At 36.5% G+C, this 22,589-nt stretch overlaps 1 protein-coding gene across 1 annotated transcript in view; it reads right to left on the bottom strand.

Moving 5' to 3' along the window:
- Nucleotides 1-7,638: 7,638 nt before the first annotated feature.
- LOC138706049 (choline/ethanolamine kinase-like) overlaps nucleotides 7,639-22,589 on the bottom strand; it is a 110,316-nt gene continuing 95,365 nt past the window's right edge. The window contains exons 5-9 of the mRNA XM_069834952.1: nucleotides 22,129-22,262; nucleotides 16,583-16,696; nucleotides 14,292-14,553; nucleotides 11,767-11,955; nucleotides 7,639-8,036 (exon numbers count right to left, since the gene is read on the bottom strand). Of these exons, the coding sequence (XP_069691053.1) occupies nucleotides 7,923-8,036; nucleotides 11,767-11,955; nucleotides 14,292-14,553; nucleotides 16,583-16,696; nucleotides 22,129-22,262 (813 nt within the window). The 3' untranslated portion in view covers nucleotides 7,639-7,922. The remainder of the gene's footprint in view (nucleotides 8,037-11,766; nucleotides 11,956-14,291; nucleotides 14,554-16,582; nucleotides 16,697-22,128; nucleotides 22,263-22,589) is intronic.

A 22,589-nucleotide genomic window follows, 5' to 3' on the forward strand; every position in this document is an offset into this window, starting at 1 on the left:
CTGTTGTTCCAATTTCGTTATAAATCATCCTAAGATAGGCTAAGGTGGCTATCCCTGGAGAATTGTGTTTTTGAAGTCTTAAAGCACCTACCTGTTGTTGCTTAGCCTGTTAGCAAAGACAAATATCGGTGTCTGTCTTTGAAGACCAATTTTCAGTTTGAAACAAGTGTTGAAACTGTTGAAGGTAAAAAGATAAAACTAAGAAGCTGCAAATACGAGGTCTGACTGGAGAATATACAGCCATTTTGAATATTTCGCGAACCAGTATGCGCCTTTGCGTACGGCAGAGTCAGAAGGGCTCATAGGGCTATTGCGTGAACACTCACTCTCCCGTGGGACTACTCAATTGGCAGCAAGATGCCGATGAGTGAGCTTATGAGTATAACTGTAGAATTCATAATAATCAAGCGAGTAGATCAGCAAATTTTCATAGTACCAGTATTAGCAGATTCTTTGTAAATATGTACTGGTGAATTTGCAATAGAATTCAACCTATAACTAGTAATCATACAAGTGATAACTGGCGAAGTGGACAAATATGAAGCATCCTACAGAATCAGTGTTGGTATAGCTCTCTCTTCACCCAAGGATCTTTCGATCTTGTTAACAAAAATTGACAATATTTATTTGATGTAATTGACATTTTCTGTACTGGTACTCAGCTAAACAATCTATACAGTAGAATTCCTCTTAACCGGCACCAAAGGGACCAGGTTAGTTCCAGATACAAGATTTTGCCGAATAATTGAATATACAAAAAAAAGTTCGTATTTCATGGTGGTAAATGTTGAAATGTGAAGGTTATTTCTCTATCACTTGCTCATAATTGAATAAACTAAAAACTGTGTGGATTTTTGTTATTAAAAAAACATCAAACAACACAAATAATACACTAATTCTAGGTTCGAATATTCACTGGAAATTAAAGTTCGTGCAGTCTTCCTAATGTGGCAAAACTGACAGCCTAGACTGTGGCAATGTGGCAGATTTAATTTTTTTTTGGCCTAGCCGAAAGTGTCGTTGTTTTGGTATTGCCGGTTATTTGGGTGCTGGTTACAAGGGATTTTACTGTACTATTCTATAGGTTTCAGAGGACATAATGAATATTTATTTTTCATTGTGTACGTACTCGTATTTCTCACTGCTGTAGAGTAAAAGGTTCGACTGTGAAACGAGCGAGCCCAGGTTTAAATTCCTGTTGGGACAAGTTATCTAATTGGATTTTTTTATCCGAAGTCTTTCTTCAACTAATTGAAGTAGAATCGCTGGGTAACTTTCGGCATTCGACTTTGGACTCATTTCGCCATCTTTTATTCAAATGTCATTGTCATCATTACCACAGCCAGAGTTAAGTTCACGGTACAGTGTGTACAAGGGCGCGACCATTTGGCAACAAAAATTATTCACAGAACATGAGTGGTAAGCCTCAGTATCTCCGCCTATGAGTTAGGCCTATATAAAACTACATGGTGGCAATTCATATTGGTGGTTACAGTTACCTCATTGGCCTATCTACGAATTTTATGGTATTAAAGCAGCTTTCAAATCATTCAATATAAATTTAACTACTGCCGGTACAGAAAGAACTAAATAGAGAAATGTGAGGAAAGGTATTTTTTTACAATGCAATTACGGATAAAATATAGGATCAGTTATTTTTAAAATCATATAAACAATTAAAACGGCAAATAATACTAGGCCTACACTATACACAAGTTTCTAATGGTACTGGTACCGGTACCTAATGTTAGCCTAAATGTCTATGTGTTGTATTTTGAAATCCACACAGTAATATATATTATATTACCGGTGTATAGCTTCATTAGATTAAATAGGTTAAATTTGGTATATATTAGATTAAATCAGTGGTTTCCAAAGTGTGGATTGTGACCCGTTGGTGAGCTGAGTGGGGTTGCCAGATAATGTACAAAATATAACAAAAAAGCTCCTTGTTAACTCATTTCGTATTTATGAACAGAAACATAAATAATGGTGCAATAAAAATCAAAATACTGCATGTTTCTATAGTTATAAAGTAAAAAACAATTAATGCCATAAATGTGCCAACTTTTCAGAAAGTAACTTGTCGCATCTGAACTTTAGTGTATTCGTTACGCTTACAATATTATCAATTTTAAGTTCAAGGAGATTTCTCGCATTTGTTTTGATGACAATCATAGACAAGAAACTTATTTTGCACAAATACGAGGTTGTAATTTTTATAAAAATTTAAGTTCTTTTGCAAGTTTGAGGTACTGGTATTCTTGCATTCTTTTGATCCAAATCTGGGCTACACTCTGCGAAAAAAATCTAGTTTGAACATTCCATCAGTACCAGTAGGTGCATATTTCAATGACTTGTTTCTACATATTTTTTTTATTTCAGTCAGTTGAACGCAATTGTCTAAAAAATGGATTCAGTATCCATCTGTGATTCTCATAATTGTTTTGAGTTCAAAAGTCGTTATTTAAAATTGTGCAAACTTAATTTGTTATTGTTGTTTAGCAAACTGTCCGAAGACAGGTTTGAAACTGATAAGGGACACCAATAAGGCATCACTTATGAGGCAACTAATCCAGGAGATAATGGGGTAGGGTGGTCAGTTCCTTTCCCTCTCCATTGCATATATCGCTTACTAGTAATAATTAATATTACACTAAGCAGACTTCAGATGTATACAAACAATATTCTTCCTCTGACACATATCGTCAAGTGAGATGTACTGCCTGATAGATGTACTGTACATATCAGCCAGAACCTCAATCATAGGTAAAACTTAATTATTATCTCTTCTTCTTCTTCGTCATCATTAGCCCCTTATGCTGCTAAGTATCGGGGCACCTCGCTTTATCCATTTCATCCACTCCTCTTGATCTTGGCTCATTCTCTTTATCTCCATTTAATTATTTCATGACGACAAAAAGAAACTTGATATTTGTCGCATCATACACAGCTAAATTTTCTACGAGTTCTTTAAAACAACGTAATAAATAATCGAATTTCATTTTGTCAAGTGATGTCGACCTTATAAATTGGTTAGATAAAACATATACTGCAAGCATCATTCTCGATTTATTATTACCGCAGAGCCAAGGTGGTAATACCACAGTCTAGTATATACAGTCACGAAGCTTGAGTTGTTGAAGTTACTAGGAACAATAAACTGTGCCGGACTATTTCGCATTGTCTGTGATGAGGCGATAGTAGCAATCCTAGTGGTTAGCAACTATCTATGGATGCATATTCCCTACATATTGAGCTTCGTGACTATATATAACAGACTGTGGTAATACAGTCTGAAGTACTAGAAATCAAGCTTAATATAATATTTCGTGTCATTGTTGTACCATTAACTTCTATTCTGGTCATTCTTTAGGCAGTATCCACTAGTTTTGACTAAAATTATCGTTGTTTCCAATTTTACAGGAATCTGTACTTTTCGAATGGGATTGAGTACCAGTACAATAGTAGTGGATCATAAACAAAAATCTCACCCAAAAGTCGGTCGTGCCTTCCAAAGGTTTGGGAACCACTTGGTTAGGTTATATAGATCAAATTAACTGTCATTCTCTGACCTTGTCTGTCTCTCCTTTCGTCTGACCATGTGTCTGTTAGTTCGTCCATCCATCTTCCCTTAGAAGTGCTTGAACTTGGGCTCATGTTGGTTACCTTCCAAGTGAATAATATACTTCGATTCTATTGATTTATAATTGATGCATTTTAATATCCCTTTCACCTTGGGTTCAGTGACATCGACTACATTTGAGGGGCTCACAACCAGAGTGGACCAAGTCCACCAGTGGTCAGTTTGTGGATTAATACAATCTAGGATGAAGAAAACTTAGATTTATTCATTGCCATAACAAACCAAGTCCATAACTCATTATGTTACTCCACAGAGGGCGGCATTTCCTATGGAAGGTGATGATTGCTAAGCGTGAGCCAGGAACTTTAAGACTTAATTTCTCAAAATTATTGCAGAAGGACTTGGTCCACTCTGGTTGTGAACCCCTCATTTGTAGGGACCTTTTTAAGAGAAGATGTGTAGGAATAGCTGTACAAGAATTATAATGTACGACTGCCTTTATTTTTCATTTACTTTACTTCACAAATTTGTATATTTTACAGATTTCTTTCAATATATTGTCACATTGCTTCGAATGTTTTTATATCAGTTCCCTCTGGCATGTACCATTATACAGAAGAGGAGTATTGTTTCACATCCAACAATGAAACAAATATTGGTTAATTGAATAAAGATTTTGTATAAATTATGTTGATTTTAGGGATGTGTAGTTCTCCACAAGAATAATACTGATATATAATTGTATGAATATCAAGTATATAGAATTTTAATTTAAAACGTTTCGTTAGTCTCTATAGGAATGAAGATTTATAGGCCCTAGAAATTACAAGTTACAGAGGAGTGGACACGATGCCATACACCCTTCAGGAACATACTGCAACAGTACTGGTATTGTTAATCACAAGCATATAATCAATAGTGTGCCTGCAACTGGATTTATATGGGGAGGTTCAGTCAGCCCCCAATAATTTAATACTCACTATTACTATGTTGTACAATATTTATTGTCCCTAACACAGTTGGCTTGATGTTATCATTGAAATGGAAATTCACATATTCAATATTGAAATGTATTTATGTATAATTTCATAGCTTTATCACTTTCAGTTTATAAGATATTCCAATAAAAAGTGTCATGTTCTTGAGAAATGGAGAAAAATGAACTTCATGCAGTAGTTAAATTCTTCTGGTGAAAAGTTTAACGACCAATGAAATCCATCAAAGTAGGACAAGTGTGTTGGAAGATGTTGCCTCTTCATAATATGTGAAGTGGTGAAGAATTGGTGCTGCAAGTTTAGATGTGGAGGTGCAACATGTGAACGCTCAAAGAGTGTAGGTTGAGTACAGACTGTGTGTATTAAAAAAATATGGTGACCGTGTGAATGATTTATTCATGGGAGATCGTGGGTTTGACACTAGACGTATTTTTTAAAGTAAAAGGCTTCTCACAGGGCGCAGTTGGATCTATTCTGAATGATAAAGGATCTGTCAAGAACGTTCACTATGGAAGAATGCTTTGCTCTGATGCCAATTTGGCTTCATTTGGGCGAGATACAGAAAGTTTTCTTAGTCGATTAATGGCAGTAAATTAAACATAGGCGCACCACTTTCATCCAGCTAAAATTCAAAGGCTGGAGGAATGATAAAGAGCCTGCCTGATTGGTGCCAAGAACTTTCACTATGGAAGAATGCTTTGCTCCGATTCAATTTGGCTTCATTTGGGCGAGATACAGAAAATTTTTTGGTCGATTAATCGCAAAAAATTAAATATAGGCGCACCACTTTCATCCAGCTAAAATTCAAAGGCTGGAGTTGTGGCATAGAGGTTCTCCTCATCTCGAATATTTCGTGCACAGGCCTCAGCAGAAAAGATTATGGCCACAATATTCTTCGATGCTGAAGAAATTTTAATTGTTAACTATTTTAACAGATTACAGACGATTATTGGGCAACATTGCGCACCATTAATTACTTGCCTACACTATTGTGTTAAAGGAAAAACGAGGAGAAAATACATCTCGTGGAATTATCTTCCATCAAGACAATGCTGCTGCACACTGTCTCATTGCTATAAATGCAATTCACAATACTGTATTTGAACTTATTAAACATCCCCTCTACTCCCCCTAATCTTACCCCTACCTACTTTTATTTGTTTTCAAAACTCAAAGTACCGGTATATCTTACTTAGAAGGACGAAGTATGAGAAAGACGACTGTCGTAATGTTTGTGGAATATTTTTAGCAGACCAAAGTAAAAAAAAAAATGATGTAACTGTACTGAAATTTAGGTTAGGTTAGAAGTGTCTTACAGTCCAAGGGGATTGTGCTGAAAAATAATGTTATTTTCTATGTAAATGACAATAAATATTATACACTCCTGCAATATTAAAGATAACAGTGCAGTGCAGTATTCAAGACGAGACTACCAAATATAATTCTCTTCTCGAAGTGTTATCAATAATAATAATAATAATAATAATAATAATAATAATAATAATAATAATAATAATAATAATAATAATAATAATAATAATGTGACCAAATGGAATGACTGGCTCTCACTGCCATCCACTTCATTATGCAGCAATGATGAAATGATAGTAACACATAGGTAATTATTTCCGAATAGGATACCAAGAGGAAACTTCACACTATACATTTTTATACAACAGTAATTCCAACTTGAATTTTATGCGATTTGAAACTGAATGTTCAGCATGGGAAATCTATTGTCTTTTAATTCGGTTGGTAACGTATCTGCTGGATTAAAACATCATGAAAGTTGTAAAGTTGGCTTGGTGAATCCAGGAAACCAGTTTGGATACACCATCCTCTCCCGAAAATTATAATACTTGTTATAAATAATATGATTGAAAGCATAATGAGTGTATTATTTAAGGCAATTATGGTGGTACCGGTAAATTTCAAAATTAAAAATTATTATTATTATTATTATTATTATTATTATTATTATTATTATTATTATTATTATTATTATTATTATTATTATTATTACCTATAATTATTTAATGATGTGTTTACATTTTATCTAAACTCTTAACACGTCACTGCAAAATGTGAACATTTTAGTCCTTTATATTACCTAATTATTGCAATTTCATATTTTGGGCAGAGTGCGAATTAATGGGGGGGGGGATGCGGGGGGTTTCCCCCTTGTTGCAAAGTTATCCCCCTCTCATAAATTCATATTAACATTCCTGCCAAGGATAACTCCTATCCCCCATTACAAAATATAATTTTTTAATATGATTATAGGCCTACTGTATGTACTTTATAAAGTATAAAGTAAGCGAAGAAAATAATATTGATGTATTATCATCACTGGCAAGCTGACAACAATCAATAACTTAGGAATTACACATCTTATCTTAAGCCTGCTCATGGATATATAATTATTAATATGATCAAGATGCAAGACAAGCAACTCAGTGCGACCAAGTGTTGAGCCATATTGAATGAGGATAATAATAATTTTATGTATGGCATTCTCTATCTAGGATTCTATCCCCCCTCCCTCCAACAGAATTCTTAATTCGCACTTTGATCTTGGGGATACAGTAGAGCGTGTTTTCTTGTTCAGTATTCCGTCTGTTTATCTGTACATGTACTGTACAATGCAAGTACCCACTGGTATTCAGTGAATGTGCAATTACTGCAGTAATGATTTACTTTTTGTGTTGTAAAGCTTTATGACCTGCCAGTTGCATTTGTTTCATGTACAGTACTGCTAAGGAAAGAAAGCTTCAAGTAACTTAAAATTACATCAATACCAAATATATTATCCGTTATATAACAAATGAAATTGACTAGCCTATAAGCCTTGACAGCTAATTGACGATTTTTCATGTATAGCATTTTAGAAACTGCTCGACATAGTCATATATAAATATGTACTTGTACAGAGAGAAAGACTGTTTTTTTTTAACTACAAGTTTTGAAATTTGTAATTTAAATTTTTAAGTTTTCATCACTTTATTATTTTTAAAAATGTAATACATTTTTCGGATACCGTATTTTTCTCCTGTACTTTAAACGAATATTTGAGTATTTCGATTATTATTATTATCATTATTATTATTATTATTATTATTATTATTATTATTATTATTATTAATTGGAGTGTCAGACTATCATTTTGAGATATATCCCCAACACTGACCAGCACACTCCTGAAAGAGTACAACACCTCCTGAGCGTTTTGTCATTGTGAAAAATTTGATAACGGCATAGGCAAGAGACAGTCCTGTCAGTTTGTTTCCAGCGAGAAGCATAGGTCACAGCCTCTGGTTGTTTGTGCCACAATCACTGTTGATTCAGAGGGACTTCATGAGGTCCGTTATGTTCTTGGAAGCTGAGGATTCGTCTGCAGCATTAAGAAGGTGTGCTTTGTGTTTGAAGTAGGCTTCAAATCTCACTTCCCCATATTCCTGAAACAATTTATAAATGCAATCAATTTTACAAAATTATCATCTTCGAGACAACTTTATTAGGTACGTCAGCTCTTCAATGGTTTTGGCTAGAGAAGTGCCACTTTCGCTTTTGTGTCGTTTACACAGGCAGAATAGAAAAAACAGAAAAAGTTATGATTCGCAGTTTTTGGTCATTTGATCGAAACTGGTATGTAGTCCTTCTCTTACAAACAGCGGAAACAGTAGCAGGTTGGAACTTGGTCTCATTTCAGCTGAGATTTCTCAAAAATTAAAACTGATATCAATTGCAGTATGGTATTCCTGTCTACTACTACTGCAGAAGAGTGATGCGAGAAGAAGTTTTTTGAATTGGAAAATTTTCCGCCTGACCAAATTGATGCTTTCTTCGCTCCCTTGATAACGACCTCAAGATTTGCACATGTATTTCTTATTCAGTATTCTCATTAGCCACCAGCTTATCAAACGCAGATCGTAAGTAGTTGCCATTGCCAAACTTGTTTAGCATAATATTCATATTGACAAGCATTGAATTTTTATTCTGAGAACTTTACTGATCTAATCTATTAGCTCCACATGGGGCTGATGCATGCATATCGTTTTAAAATAATTAGATATTGTTGGCTGAGTAAAACAATATGGTGTGCGATCCGTGATTTCCGAATTTCGTTATTTCTGTAAACTCCCCACTTCATATAGAGCCTTGAAACAGACGTTCATCCATGAGTGTGCTGTGGTGAGAGGAAGTGAGGATGGAGGAGGAGGGAAGCGAGAGGAGGCGAGGATTAGGGGAGGAAGGAAGTGAGAGGAGGTGAGGATTAGAGGGAGAAGGGAAGCGAGAGGAGGCGAGGATTAGGGGAGGAGGGAAGTGAGAGGAGGTGAGGATTAGAGGGAGAAGGGAAGCGAGAGGAGGCGAGGATTAGGGGAGGAGGGAAGTGAGAGGAGGTGAGGATTAGGGGAGGAGGGAAGTGAGAGGAGGTGAGGATTAGAGGGAGAAGGGAAGCCAGAGGAGGCGAGGATTAGGGGAGGAGGGAAGTGAGAGGAGGTGAGGATTAGGGGAGGAGGGAAGTGAGAGGAGGTGAGGATTAGAGGGAGAAGGGAAGCGAGAGGAGGCGAGGATTAGAGGAGGAGGGAAGTGAGAGGAGGTGAGGATTAGAGGGAGAAGGGAAGAGAGAGGAGGCGAGGATTAGAGGAGGAGGGAAGTGAGAGGAGGTGAGGATTAGGGGAGGAGGGAAGTGAGAGGAGGTGAGGATTAGGGGAGGAGGGAAGTGAGAGGAGGTGAGGATTAGAGGGAGAAGGGAAGCGAGAGGAGGCGAGGATTAGGGGAAGGAGGGAAGTGAGAGGAGGTGAGGATTAGCGGGAGAAGGGAAGCGAGAGGAGGCGAGGATTAGGGGAGGAGGGAAGTGAGAGGAGGTGAGGATTAGGGGAGGAGGGAAGTGAGAGGAGGTGAGGATTAGAGGGAGAAGGGAAGCGAGAGGAGGCGAGGATTAGGGGAGGAGGGAAGTGAGAGGAGGTGAGGATTAGAGGGAGAAGGGAAGCGAGAGGAGGTGAGGATTAGGGGAGGAGGGAAGTGAGAGGAGGTGAGGATTAGAGGGTGAAGGGAAGCGAGAGGAGGCGAGGATTAGGGGAGGAAGGAAGTGAGAGGAGGTGAGGATTAGAGAGAGAAGGGAAGCGAGAGGAGGCGAGGATTAGGGGAGGAGGGAAGTGAGAGGAAGTGAGGATTAGAGGGAGAAGGGAAGCGAGAGGAGGCGAGGATTAGGGGAAGGAGGGAAGTGAGAGGAGGTGAGGATTAGAGGGAGAAGAGAAGCAAGAGGAGGTGAGGATTAGGGGAGGAGGGAAGCGAGAGAAGGTGAGTATTAGGGAGAGAAGGTGAGGATTAGGGAGAGGAGAGGAGCGTGAGGATTAGGGGGAGGAAGGACGCGAGAGGTGGTGATGATTAGGGGGTGGAGGGGAGCAATAGGAGGTGAAGATTAGGGAGAGGAAGGGAACGAGAGGATTAGGGAGAACGGGAATGAGAGGCGCGAGGATTAAGGGGAGAGGGTAGGAAGAGAAGATGTATAAGTGAGAGGAATATTCAGACAGAGAGAGAATTACGGTCTTGGGTTGCCACAGCTTTTGCGTAATCAGATAACATAAATTAACGTCAATACTGTGTCAAATTATTTCACCACTGCTTTCCACATCATTTTTCAGTTTTCCACTGGCAGTTCTGTCTTCATATTTGCAACCGACAGAGTACAGTCTCTGTTCACTAATATCGCAGAAATAATATTCAGTGAGTGATGTGTCATATTATGAAGGTAATAAAACAAAGTTGGAATGAAAATGGCAGAAGAATCTGAAGCTCTGCAAGAAAGCCTGCCTCAGCTATTTCGTTCATCGCAAATTTCACAGAAAGTGGATGCTCTACAACCCCGTTCCTTTGAGAAAAACAATCAGCTAAGTATAAATATACTGTAGCAATTTTTTACAACCTATTGGTCATTTATCGTACCGGTACTCTACACGCCACAAATTCTTGTTTATGCAATCCTAGCATTAAAACACGCTTGTTATGACGCTATAAATTGACCTAATTCTGGCACTGGTGCCAGGAAAGGTTACCTAGCAACTAATATTCCATGGCGTCATCACTACCTTCACAACATTATTTTATACAACATACCTGTAAGAAAAAGCTTCAAAATAACAACAAAAGAACATTATCTTAGAAACGGTTACTTAGCAACCACCCAATATAATTATTACGTCATATCCAGTATTCATGTCTCTACTACGTCATAACATTACATTTTGTAAATTTATAATACCGGTAGTTTTTTTTACGTATTTTAATGCTAGAATAGCATGTGGGGAAGTTTGGGAGAATGATGCAATACCAAGCACTCTTTAATTTCAGGAACTATTTTTGTGAAACATGTGCATCCCGACATTTTTAAACTCGTAAATTATATTACCTATAAATCATAATTTTGAATTTTAATAGATTTCTTGTTAATTTTGTAAGTAATATTAAATTATAATCTTCTTTATTTTTTGTGGTTTCTTCTGCATTCACACTTTCACTGATAGCCTCACTATTCTTGTCCTCCCTGAACTTCAGAAGAAATATTTTCCCTACAGCTTTGGAGTCTGTTCTGCATTGTTGTAATTTTGGTATGAGTTTCTTACCGAGTAATACCAATATTGCATGGCAGGAGAGTCTAAAACTCACAACAAGCTGCTAAGGTGAATATTTTCTGGATGGGGTTTTCTCTAAGGATTTTCCTGTCACAAGTCCGCAATCAAACGAAGGACCATGTGTATCAGAGCTCAGAATCATAATATTTAGAAAAATTAATACTTAAAGAAGTATGTAGCTCTAGCAAACAGCCTCAAAGGAGCCTCTATAACATGTGAAGTATTTGATAAAAGTGGTACAAGATTCCATTATGGTGGGGGGAAAATCAATATTTAATTATATGCTATCTAAAACACAACATGTGATCAGGAGCGATACTAAATTAATCTGTAGCAGAGGAGTAATCTAATTTTTAAACCAAGCTTAGTGACTTCTCCTGACACATAGTAGTGGCTCGTACTTAAGTTTTATCAAATTAAATTTTGACAAATATTTTGTTGTTGAAATGAATGAAACAGCCACTTGTTTGCCTTATGACAGAGTCGTATCCTACCTGATCAGGCTAACAACAAAAAATGCCTACCATCCTTCTGAAGACGTAGTACTCACCCAGTAGTCGAAAGGAATGGTGGAGATGCTGGCATAGCAGACGCTCCACAGTCCCCAAAAGAAATGCGAGGCGAGTGTGAAGGCCTGCAGCTCTCTAAGCAGCTGGTCCAGCTCGTTCCTCGTGATGGCTTGTGTGCTGCCATGCTTCTCTTTGTGTATGACCTGCAAGTAGCTCTCCAGGAAATGCTCCTGGTGATAAATAAATGTGTCACTTTTCTTGAAAAAATGTATGCTCATTATTGTAGACACTGTCAAAAATTTAAGTTAGCCAGTAGATATACTGTACATTCTTTAATTTTCTTGTGTATAATACAGTATGTTAGTAGGCCTACAGCATAGGCAATATATACAATGCTACACATAGGATTGTCAGACGAAAAAATGAAAAGTAGGACATTTTATCTGAAAAAGCAGGATTTTCCACAAAAATCAGGACATTATAACATGGCGTGACACTTATTTTGAATATCTTATACAATAAGGTAAATTGTTAGTTTTAGTATGTAATAAAATTGATACAGATCTATTAATATTATTTTGAATAAATTTTATTCAGCTTCCTCCAAGTGAAGGCTGCCTACATGACAAAGCTTACCATAAAATTGTTGTTTACTTTTTTTAATTAACTATTTAACTATACAGACTATAAAATATAAGCTCTTACACTACCCTAATTGTTGGTACTTCTCTGATAAGTGATAACCCAATTTGTTTGAGCAAGGAATGTTGTTTGTCACCAAGTAGTAAATACTTGTGGAAATCCACACGAGATGGATGTCTTAATTTAAATTTTACAAACATAATTCCTCAATGGATTCCAAACATAGACGATTCTTCTCTTTAGTCCACTGAGAAATGGCGAGAAAGGAAAGAAAACAGGATATGTCCAGCGAAATCCGGACATCTGGTAATCATTTTTTTAGTTTGCAGTAATAAAACAATAATATGTGCAGTAATAAAACAAATTTTGTGCAGTATCTATTAAAAAATACAACCGAATATATGTGAAGGCAATAGTCTAATATTCATGAAAATTTACATTGTGTAAGTTACTTGATATTTAACTATGGCTTTTACTTACTTAACTATGGCTTTTAAGGAACCCGGAGTTTCATTGCCACCCTCACATAAGCCCAACATCGATCCCTAACCTGAGCAAGATTAATCCAGTCCCTACCATCATATCCCACCTCCCTCAAATTCATTTTAATTACAAAATAAAAGTAACATAAACAATTATAGCAGAATTATGTAGAAGTAATGTGAAGAATTATTTTGTAAGAGTCAGCAGTATCTTGGAACTTCGTAAATTATTCTCTGCTATGCCGTTATCCTCCTGCGAGCTGTCTTCTTGACATTTCTCAACACAGCTACATATACCATTGAAGTACTCAACCAGAATTAAACTCTGTATAGATGCTAGCTAACTTACCAAGTTGACAACCCTGACCCGTTGTTAACGCGCTCACTAGCTACTCGATTTTTAAGTAACAGTTATTCGCAGTTGAAATCTACAATTATTTATTGTTGCCGTTATTATTATTTCTTGAATATCGCGTTTCATCTAAATATCCCCATTTAATAATAATAATAATAATAATAATAATAATAATAATAATAGTAATAATAATAATAATAATAATATTGATAATAATGTAATTCGGCAATTTTGGTGCAGATTTGTGCAGTAATAAAAATTTCTGCAGTGGTAACCCTAGATACACATAGTACTGTACGTGTTTAGGTTTACACACATTACAGTACACAACATTTTAAAAAGTGTAATAAACAATAAACTACACACTACAACACACAGCACTACAATACACAGTAAATATACACTACAGAGTACAATAAACCTTTAGGCTGCAATTCATCCAGAACAGAGAAAAAAAATACACATAATACAAACTACGTTGTACTACTGTAATACACTATATTTAATACACAAGACAATACATATTACAGTGTAATATATAGTAGGCCTACAGACACAGTTCAGTGTATAATGTACAATATAGAACAGTATCGTATATGGCAATACACAGCATACGTGTGCAACACAGTAAATACAGCATAGTGCAGTATACATATACATACATAGTGCTGTGCCAAATGGAAGGTCCTTCACTGCAATTCCAGAATTCTTCAATCTTTCCTATTTTTTGCCTTCCTTTTGTCTTCGCATCATGTTTGCAGTTTTTCTTTGGGAAGATAAATGCGGAGCTTCCTGTTGCTTTCCGCATACCACTCTCTCTTTTGCATCTTAAAAGATCCCAGAGGACTCTAGCATGAAGGTGAGGAGAGTGGATTTGACTAATTAAGCCCTCCAGACTTCGCCGAAATTCACCGCAAGGGTTGAATATTAGTTTTATTAGGGTTTTTGATCCAATCAGAGACTGGAAAATCCCAATCAGCCTTTGTCCTCCAGTGCAATAAAAGGAAGTACGAGTATAGTATATTACTCGCATCATTGTAGTAAACAGAAAATGTATATTGTTATTACGTTATTCTAGTAAGTTTACCTGTTCTTTGAGCGACGGGAAGTTCTCATGAGAGGCCCAGAAGTAGGGAGGCTCTTCATTGCTGTAATCATATACCCATTCGCACATGTGATTGGCAAAGTCGAAACCCCGATAATTGTAGGAGCAAAACTCGAAGTCTATAACAACGAGCTCGGGCTGAGAGACTTGCGATTCCTCCCCGTCCAGTCGAAGCAGGATGTTTCCCTCTTGCAGGTCATTGTGACAGAACACGACAGGCGACCTGATGCTCACCAGGAATTCCCTGTCAAACATAAGAAATTTGTCATTCTATGAAAAACGTATCAAATAGAGATAACACTCTTTTCCTTCTCGGACTTGTTGCACTTGCCATTTATTTTCAAGTCTGTGGAATCTTTCGAATGGCAGCATGACATTTGGTCATGGTTTAGTTTTTATAAATAATAATGCTAACAGTAATGAATGGAAAATAAAAATATAAGTAAGAGTGGAATAAGAGGAATCATGAAATATAATTATTCTACCAAAAATTTCAGTCGTACATTTTTTATATATCGTATTTACTCGAATCTAATGCGCACCTCGATTTTTAAAGGCTTGAAATAAAAAAAAAATGTTTAATGGCGAATGTAACGCGCAATGACAAAGCTGGTGCGAAATTTAATTTTACTTTACCCATCTATCTATCTACAATTGCCTTGATATACCACGGGGTGTAGCCACCTCATTACCTTTATCGGTACTTCTCATAATTGTGATTAGCCACAAGAAGCCCATTTAATAATAATAATAATAATAATAATAATAATAATAATAATAATAATAATAATAATAATAATAAAAGCGTGTCAAATCAAGTATTCATTTTTGGAGCTAAACTTATTTCATTCAACAATAAAGATATTGTTTGTTGCTCCTCTATATCCTCCTTGCTTCGACAATACTGTACTGTACTAACATCTCTGTCAATATGTTTCAATCAGAGTGACTCTACATAAATTAGGAAGTCTAGTCTTGTCAAGTCTGCGACCATTCAGTTCTCTCGCATGCTTTTTCTCTCTCTCTCATCTTAGAATCATTACAATTGACGTAACAATGAAGCCATTCAAATAATTTATGTTCCAATAACCATTTTTGCATATTTTATATTTTATTATACCAAAGATATTGATTTATGTGTGTGTATGTGTGTGTGTACATAAGTACACTTTTAAGGAATCCGGAGGTTCATTGCCACCCTCACATAAGCCCGCCATAGGACCCTATCCTGAGCAAGATTAATCCAGTCTCTACCATCACATCCCACCTCCCTCAAATCCATTTTAATATTACCCTCCCATCTACGTCTCGGCCTCCTCAACGGTCATTCTTCCTCTGGCCTCCCAACTAAAACTCTATATGCATTTCTGGATTCGCCCATATGTGCTACATGCCCTGCCCATCTCAAACATCTGGATTTAATGTTCCTAATTATGTAAGGTGAAGAATACAATACGTGCAGTTCTATGTTGTTTAACTTTCTCCATTCTCCTGTAACTTCATCCCTCTTAGTCCCAAATATTTTCCTAAGCACTTTATTCTCAAACACCCTTAACCTCTGTTCCTCTCTCAAAGTAAGAGTACAAGTTTCACAACCATACAGAACCGGTAATATAACTGTTGATTTATATATTTATTTCTGCAGAGCTGATATCTGAATGTCACCACTTTGCTGCATTTCTGAAAGTGAATATGAAATCTTTGGTAGAATTTGCTGGAGATGATCAGGATAATAAATATCTTAATGTTAATAACCTGTACAGACAGGTTACATGACAAATGAGAATATTTTGTCAGCATTCCCTAATATGAAAATTGTTATGAGAATTTTTCTGATATTGTGATCAATGCATTTGGAGAATGTTCATTTTCCAAGCTAAACTTAATCAAAGATGAATTAAGAAATTGCATGGGACAACCAGAGTTAAATAATTTAAGTTTTATGTGTAATGAATATGAAATTTGTCGGAAACTGATTTTGAAGACACAGTTCACTATTTTGCTTTCTCAAAGTGCTGAAAAGATTCTCTCTAGAGATTAGCATTTTAGGGACGAGCGTTAATAAATGTGTGACTATGAATTAAGTTCGTCCCTGCATTTAACATCAAAAAGGTTTGTTATTATTATTATTATTATTATTATTCTTACCATTATTATTGCTATAATTATTTATTTTTATGTTTTGCTCAAGGGGTCTAATTGCTACTTTTGCTGGAGGCCCATACCATTCTTGATTTGTCTCTGTGTAGGACAACAAACAGTACTAAACTCACTTGAGCCAATCCAATTCTAGTCTCAGACTGTAGCTCATGAGCTTGTTGGCCCTCGTCTTTGACACAGGGTCCTCGTGCTTCAAACTTGTAAAATCCTGAATGCTGTCCAGCCACCTGAAATACAGTAAAAATTGGAATGGTAAATATTACGAGAAATGGAAATATGTGTAGGCCTATTAATTAACAGATTTTGAACATAAAACAGATTAAACAGTTTTGTAGAATAGAAAAAAAAAACAGAAAAGTAGAATAGAAGAAATTATAATTTATTATTCCATGAAGGTAGTCGCATTTACAGTAGTCCATTTAGTCGCATTTATACTGTTCCATGAAATCGGATTTATAGAATTCAATGTAGTCTGTTTTAAATTGTACTATCTAGTCATATTAATATTTCGTTTAATCCCATTTCTAGTATTCCTGTGTTAGCAATAATAAAATTGTAACCTATATGAAATAACGAGTCAAAGTCATGATAGGAGAAGAAATGTCTGAAGGAAGTGAAATGGGGAGAGAAGTACAACAAGGATGCCCTTTATCACCTATCCTGTTCAACATCTACTTGGAGGATTTAGTGAAGAACTGTTTTCAAAATATGGGAGGAATGATAACAGGAGGAAGAAGAATAAAGTGCATAAGATTTTCTGATGATATGGCGTTGTTAGCACAAGAGGAGACGACATTAAGGGATATGCTACTCGAGCTACATGACAGCTGTGAGCAGTACCTATGGAATGAAGATAAATATAAACAAGACGAAGACCATGCTTGTCTGATGAAAAATAAAGAAGATAAACGTGCGAATGAGGCAGTACAGCAAGTGGACAGCTTCAAATACTTGAGGTATGATATAAGCAGTGACATGAGCTGCTGCTAGGAAGTCGAAAGGGGAAGAGCAATGGCAAACGAAGCTTTTACTAAAAAAAGGAGTTTCTTCTGAAGACTTTTGGAGAAAGAACTAGGAAAGAGTCTAGTGAAATCTTTGTGTGGAGTTGGAGTGTGACATTACTACGAAGTGAAGAGAAGCGACTAGAAGCATCTGAAATGTGGATATGGAGAAGAATGGAGCATGTGAAATGGATAGATAGAATAAGAAATGAAGCTGTGTTGGAAAGAGTCGGTGAAGGAAGAATGATGCTGAAACTCATCAGGAAAAGGAAAAGGAATTGCTTGGGTCACTGGTTGAGAAGAAACTGCCTACTGAAGGATTCACTGTAAGGAATGGTGAACGGGAGAAGAGTTCGGGGCAGAAGAAAATATCAGATGATAGACGACATTAAGAATACTTTTAATGTGACTACACTGAGTCCTCTTAATGCGACTATACGGAGTACTCTTAAAGCGACTAGCCTGAGTGGTTTAATGTGACTACACTGAGTACTCTTAATGCGACTATACTGAGTACTCTTAATGCGACTACACTGAGTACTCTTAAAGCGACTAGCCTGAGTGGTTTAATGTGACTACACTGAGTACTCTTAATGCGACTATACTGAGTACTCTTAATGCGACTATACTGAGTACTCTTAAAGCGACTAGCCTGAGTGGTTTAATGCGACTATACTTAGTACTCTTAAAGCGACTAGCCTGAGTGGTTTAATGTGACTACATTGAGTACTCTTAATGCGACTATACTGAGTACTCTTAAAGCGACTAGCCTGAGTGGTTTAATGTGACTACACTGAGTACTCTTAATGCGACTATACTGAGTACTCTTAATGCGACTATACTGAGTACTCTTAAAGTGACTAGCCTGAGTGGTTTAATGCGACTATACTGAGTACTCTTAAAGCGACTAGCCTGAGTGGTTTAATGTGACTACACTGAGTACTCTTAATGCGACTATACTGAGTACTCTTAAAGCGACTAGCCTGAGTGGTTTAATGTGACTACACTGAGTACTCTTAATGCGACTATACTGAGTACTCTTAAAGCGACTAGCCTGAGTGGTTTAATGTGACTACACTGAGTACTCTTAATGCGACTATACTGAGTACTCTTAAAGCGACTAGCCTGAGTGGTTTAATGTGACTACACTGAGTACTCTTAATGCGACTAGATTGAGTTACTTGTCTCATTATACCGTGGAGAATTTGACTGAGGTTATTATGTTGAGCATTCGAGCCTATAATTTGTATGGCAAAGTAATATAGCAAATATGTAACTAATTATTGACTGGTATTATATCTTGGTACTGTATTACAGTATCGCAATCCTACTAACATGTGTATCTCGGATACGAATTTTACTATTGCATTTATTCCATCTGATTTTAAATTTCAGAATAATTTTGACACCAGAAGACAGGAATATATTTGAATATGTAAGGCCTATTATGTATTTTAGATATTACGAGCTGGTGGTTCTGAAATGTATTAATTTCGGCACAGAAGCATGTCTCATATATGTAACAACTTTGCTTCGTCTATGCCTCTGAATATAGCATTTTCTACCAAGTTCTGCACCATGGCAGAATCTTGTAGACATTCATACAAGTGATATGATTTTATTTTTGTTTTACTATTTTGCTATTTAGTGCATCCTACAAATTTTATGCATCATAGCACTAATGATAATATCAAACTTGCAAACAAAAATACTGGTGATAGAGCATAAATTACTGAACAAAAAAGACCTTACAAAAGTTTTCTGTAACTTTTGTGGTTTCCCTAGAAAGAATGTTATCTGTGATTATAATGTTTTTGGAAATTATAGTAGACCGTCACTATTGACTTCTCTGCCACGTACATTGCAGCCGTGGTGATATCCTTGTTTGCAAATCAGGGTACTCTGTTGTCTCTCTATTGTGATGGTGTTAGCGTGTGTTGAAAGGAAGTTCATTGAAAATGATGTTCACATTTACTCGAACAGTAACTATTAGACTATCAATTCTAGAAACATGATAGAGAGTAGCCCAAAAAAATGTATACCAGTACACTGTTTGTTCATCAATAACTTTGGAACAAATTGAGATAAAATCCTCATTTTCGGGGAAATTGTAGCTTAATATTGTTAATTGGAAGTGAAGAGGTGAGCGAGCAGATGTAGCGTGAAAACAAAATGACGGATGCAAGGTTGTCGTTCGAACAACAGAAGGCGATTTGGAAATGGTATTTTATGTTTGAAAACATTAGCGAGGTATGGCGACAATGGCAGAATGAGTTTCAAACAATACCACTGATACGTCCAACAACTGCTCATATTCGGCACAAATTCGGAGCCAGTGATACTGTTAATGATGTGCAGAAAGGATGTTCGGACGACCTGTAACAGCAACAACTGCAGCTACCTCCGCAGCAGTAACAATGTACACGTTCACCACAGAAGTCTGTGAAACAGTGTGCATGTGAAACTGGAGTTAGTCGATCAAGTGTACAGCAAATTTTCAAGACTGCAAAGTGGAAGGTGTACATTTCGAGACTACTGCATGCAATGAATGAGGATGACCCTGATCGACGAATTGAGTACTGTGAATGATTTGACAACATGGGAAGTTTTCAGGGAACATTGTCTGGTCTTATGAGGTACAATTCAAACTGAATGGTACTGTAAACCGTCATAATTACATATACTGGACCCCCAAAAATCCGCACATCCATCAGGACAAAGCCATCAATTTACCTGGACTTTATGTGTGGTATGGTTTGTCCTCTGGGTTTGATTGGGCCGTCCTTCTTTGAAGGCACAGCTACCAGTGCGGTATATCTCGAGATGCTTCAGACAACAATTGTACCTCCATCCGAGAGCTGTATGGAGACGAGAGATTTTATTTGCAACAAGTTGGAGCCCCAGCCCACTATCATCGAGATGTCAGGGTGTATCTGGATGAAACTCTACCTGGACAATGGATAGGTCGAGTACCTATCAGGGTCGCCAGACCTAACACCAATTTCTACCTATGGGAAACCTTAAAGGATGTTGTTTATCGGGAAACGTCAGCTATACTGGATGCGCTACAAGAACCGAAATTTAACGTCATGTGCAGCTCTCACACTGGACATGTTACAGAACTTAGTTCATGGAGCAATTCGGTGGCATCAGCATTGTTTGGATGCTGATGGTGGCCACTTCGAACACCTACATTAAGCTACAATTTACCAAAAAAAGAGAATTTTATCTAAATTTGTTCCAAAGTTATTGATGAGCAAACAGTGCATATATATTTTTTTGGACTACTCTGTATTTCAGGAATTAAAAAAAAAAAAAAAACAAAATTTCAATACATATCATGTTTGGTAGACCGAGATGTACAGTCTGTATAATATCGGAAGTTTATATCATTTATACCCTGTGTATATCGCACCCCTAAAATACTACTGTCGTGACTCCCAAAAATTGAATTTTGATTTACAGACAGTTTTGTAATCTTTATCCAATCGTCTGTCAAACAGCAGAAGTGACTTATCTCTAAGTTCAAGTGCAAAGTCTGCAGAACTCATACTGATACTTGGTAATTCTGATTTTGCATACGACTTAGGAATGTTTATCTTGCATTTACTCAAAACTAACTTTTGGCTAGCTTTTGGTAGGTACAACAGTATTATTGTAAGGGTGCGATATATGTATATATTGATATTACTCTTCTATGTATTGTATCAATTTTAAGAATTCTATTATACGTTAGAATCTTCTATTCATTCACCCAATTCTGTAGTTTGTACAGTTCTTCAGGTTCATCGTACCCTATGATAACATTTTGTACATATTTGTTCCGGTTCTGTGTCTTGGAACAAATGTGGAAAATCTTTGCGGCGATTCGAGGATAATTAATTCATTTTTTTGTACAAATTTCTTATTTTAACCATCACTAGCATCTTACTCCTCACAGACACGCAATGAATTTCATATTCATAGTTTATTACACGTCATAAATTTCAGATATGGGACATCCAACTTCATTATTTTTAAACTGAATCGATAGTTGAAGACCAATAATACTTTGGAAAACGTATTATTTGTCTTTCTTGTGTTAAATTTTATATTATCTCGTTAACATGTTTCAGCCTGCTATCGTCCATCTTCAGAACGGTTGTTGCTGGTCTTGGCGCCTTTTGTTTGCGTTTCCTGTGGAGTGTTTGTGTAGTGTAATGTGGAGTCAAAGAGTGTGTGTTCTGACACTCTTTGACTTCACATTACACTACACAAACATAACCCCACAGGAAACGCAAACAAAAGGCGCCAAGACCAGCAACAACCAGTTCTGAAGATGGCTGATAGCAGGCTGAAACATGTTAATGAGGTAATATAAAATTTAATACAAGAAAGACAAATAATACGTTTTCCGAAGTGATATAGTGTTAAAAGTTGTGTAATCAAGATGTACAATAATACTTGTCTTCGTTTTCGTTTAGTTCCTCTACTTCCTGCTACTTTTAAACATTATTACTTTTTTTTTTGTAATCATATAATATAATAGCTACAAAGCAAATCCATCTTAAAGTGAAACCGTTTATGTCAGTGTAAAAAATAGCATTTATTAAGTCTTCATTTATCAGAGACCTGATGTTATAGACTAGAAGGAATATAGTCACACTAACACGCCTCACCTGTTCATAGTGTCCCACAGCCATCTCGGTTCCTTGTTGATGGGCACGTCCATCATGTGTATCTGGGCCAGTTTCTGAGCTACCAGCTGACTCAGAACTGGGTCACTGAGTTCCCTTGTTAACAATGGTCGTGCCTGTACGAACACACGGGAAGATTATTATGTCAAAACTAAGCTTATGTAAAATGCCGGAGATCCTGTAAGAAAACTTCATGTTGAAAGACCATTCTACTGGTAAAATAGCTAACATTTCTTGTTTTAATGGTGGAAGGTTATTTGTATTTATTTTGCTAATAATTGTAACATAAAATATAATATAAACAGATAAAACTTTAACTCATCCCTGAAAGACTAGAACTCGTGCTCAGGGGGGGATTACTCAATTTAAATTAAGAAGTATAGAATACAATTTGTCTTATGTCTACTACACAGTAAGAATATATAAACCTAAATTTACAATTT

The sequence above is a fragment of the Periplaneta americana genome, chromosome 9 (genome assembly GCF_040183065.1).
Source record: "Periplaneta americana isolate PAMFEO1 chromosome 9, P.americana_PAMFEO1_priV1, whole genome shotgun sequence".
NCBI lineage: Eukaryota > Metazoa > Arthropoda > Insecta > Blattodea > Blattidae > Periplaneta > Periplaneta americana.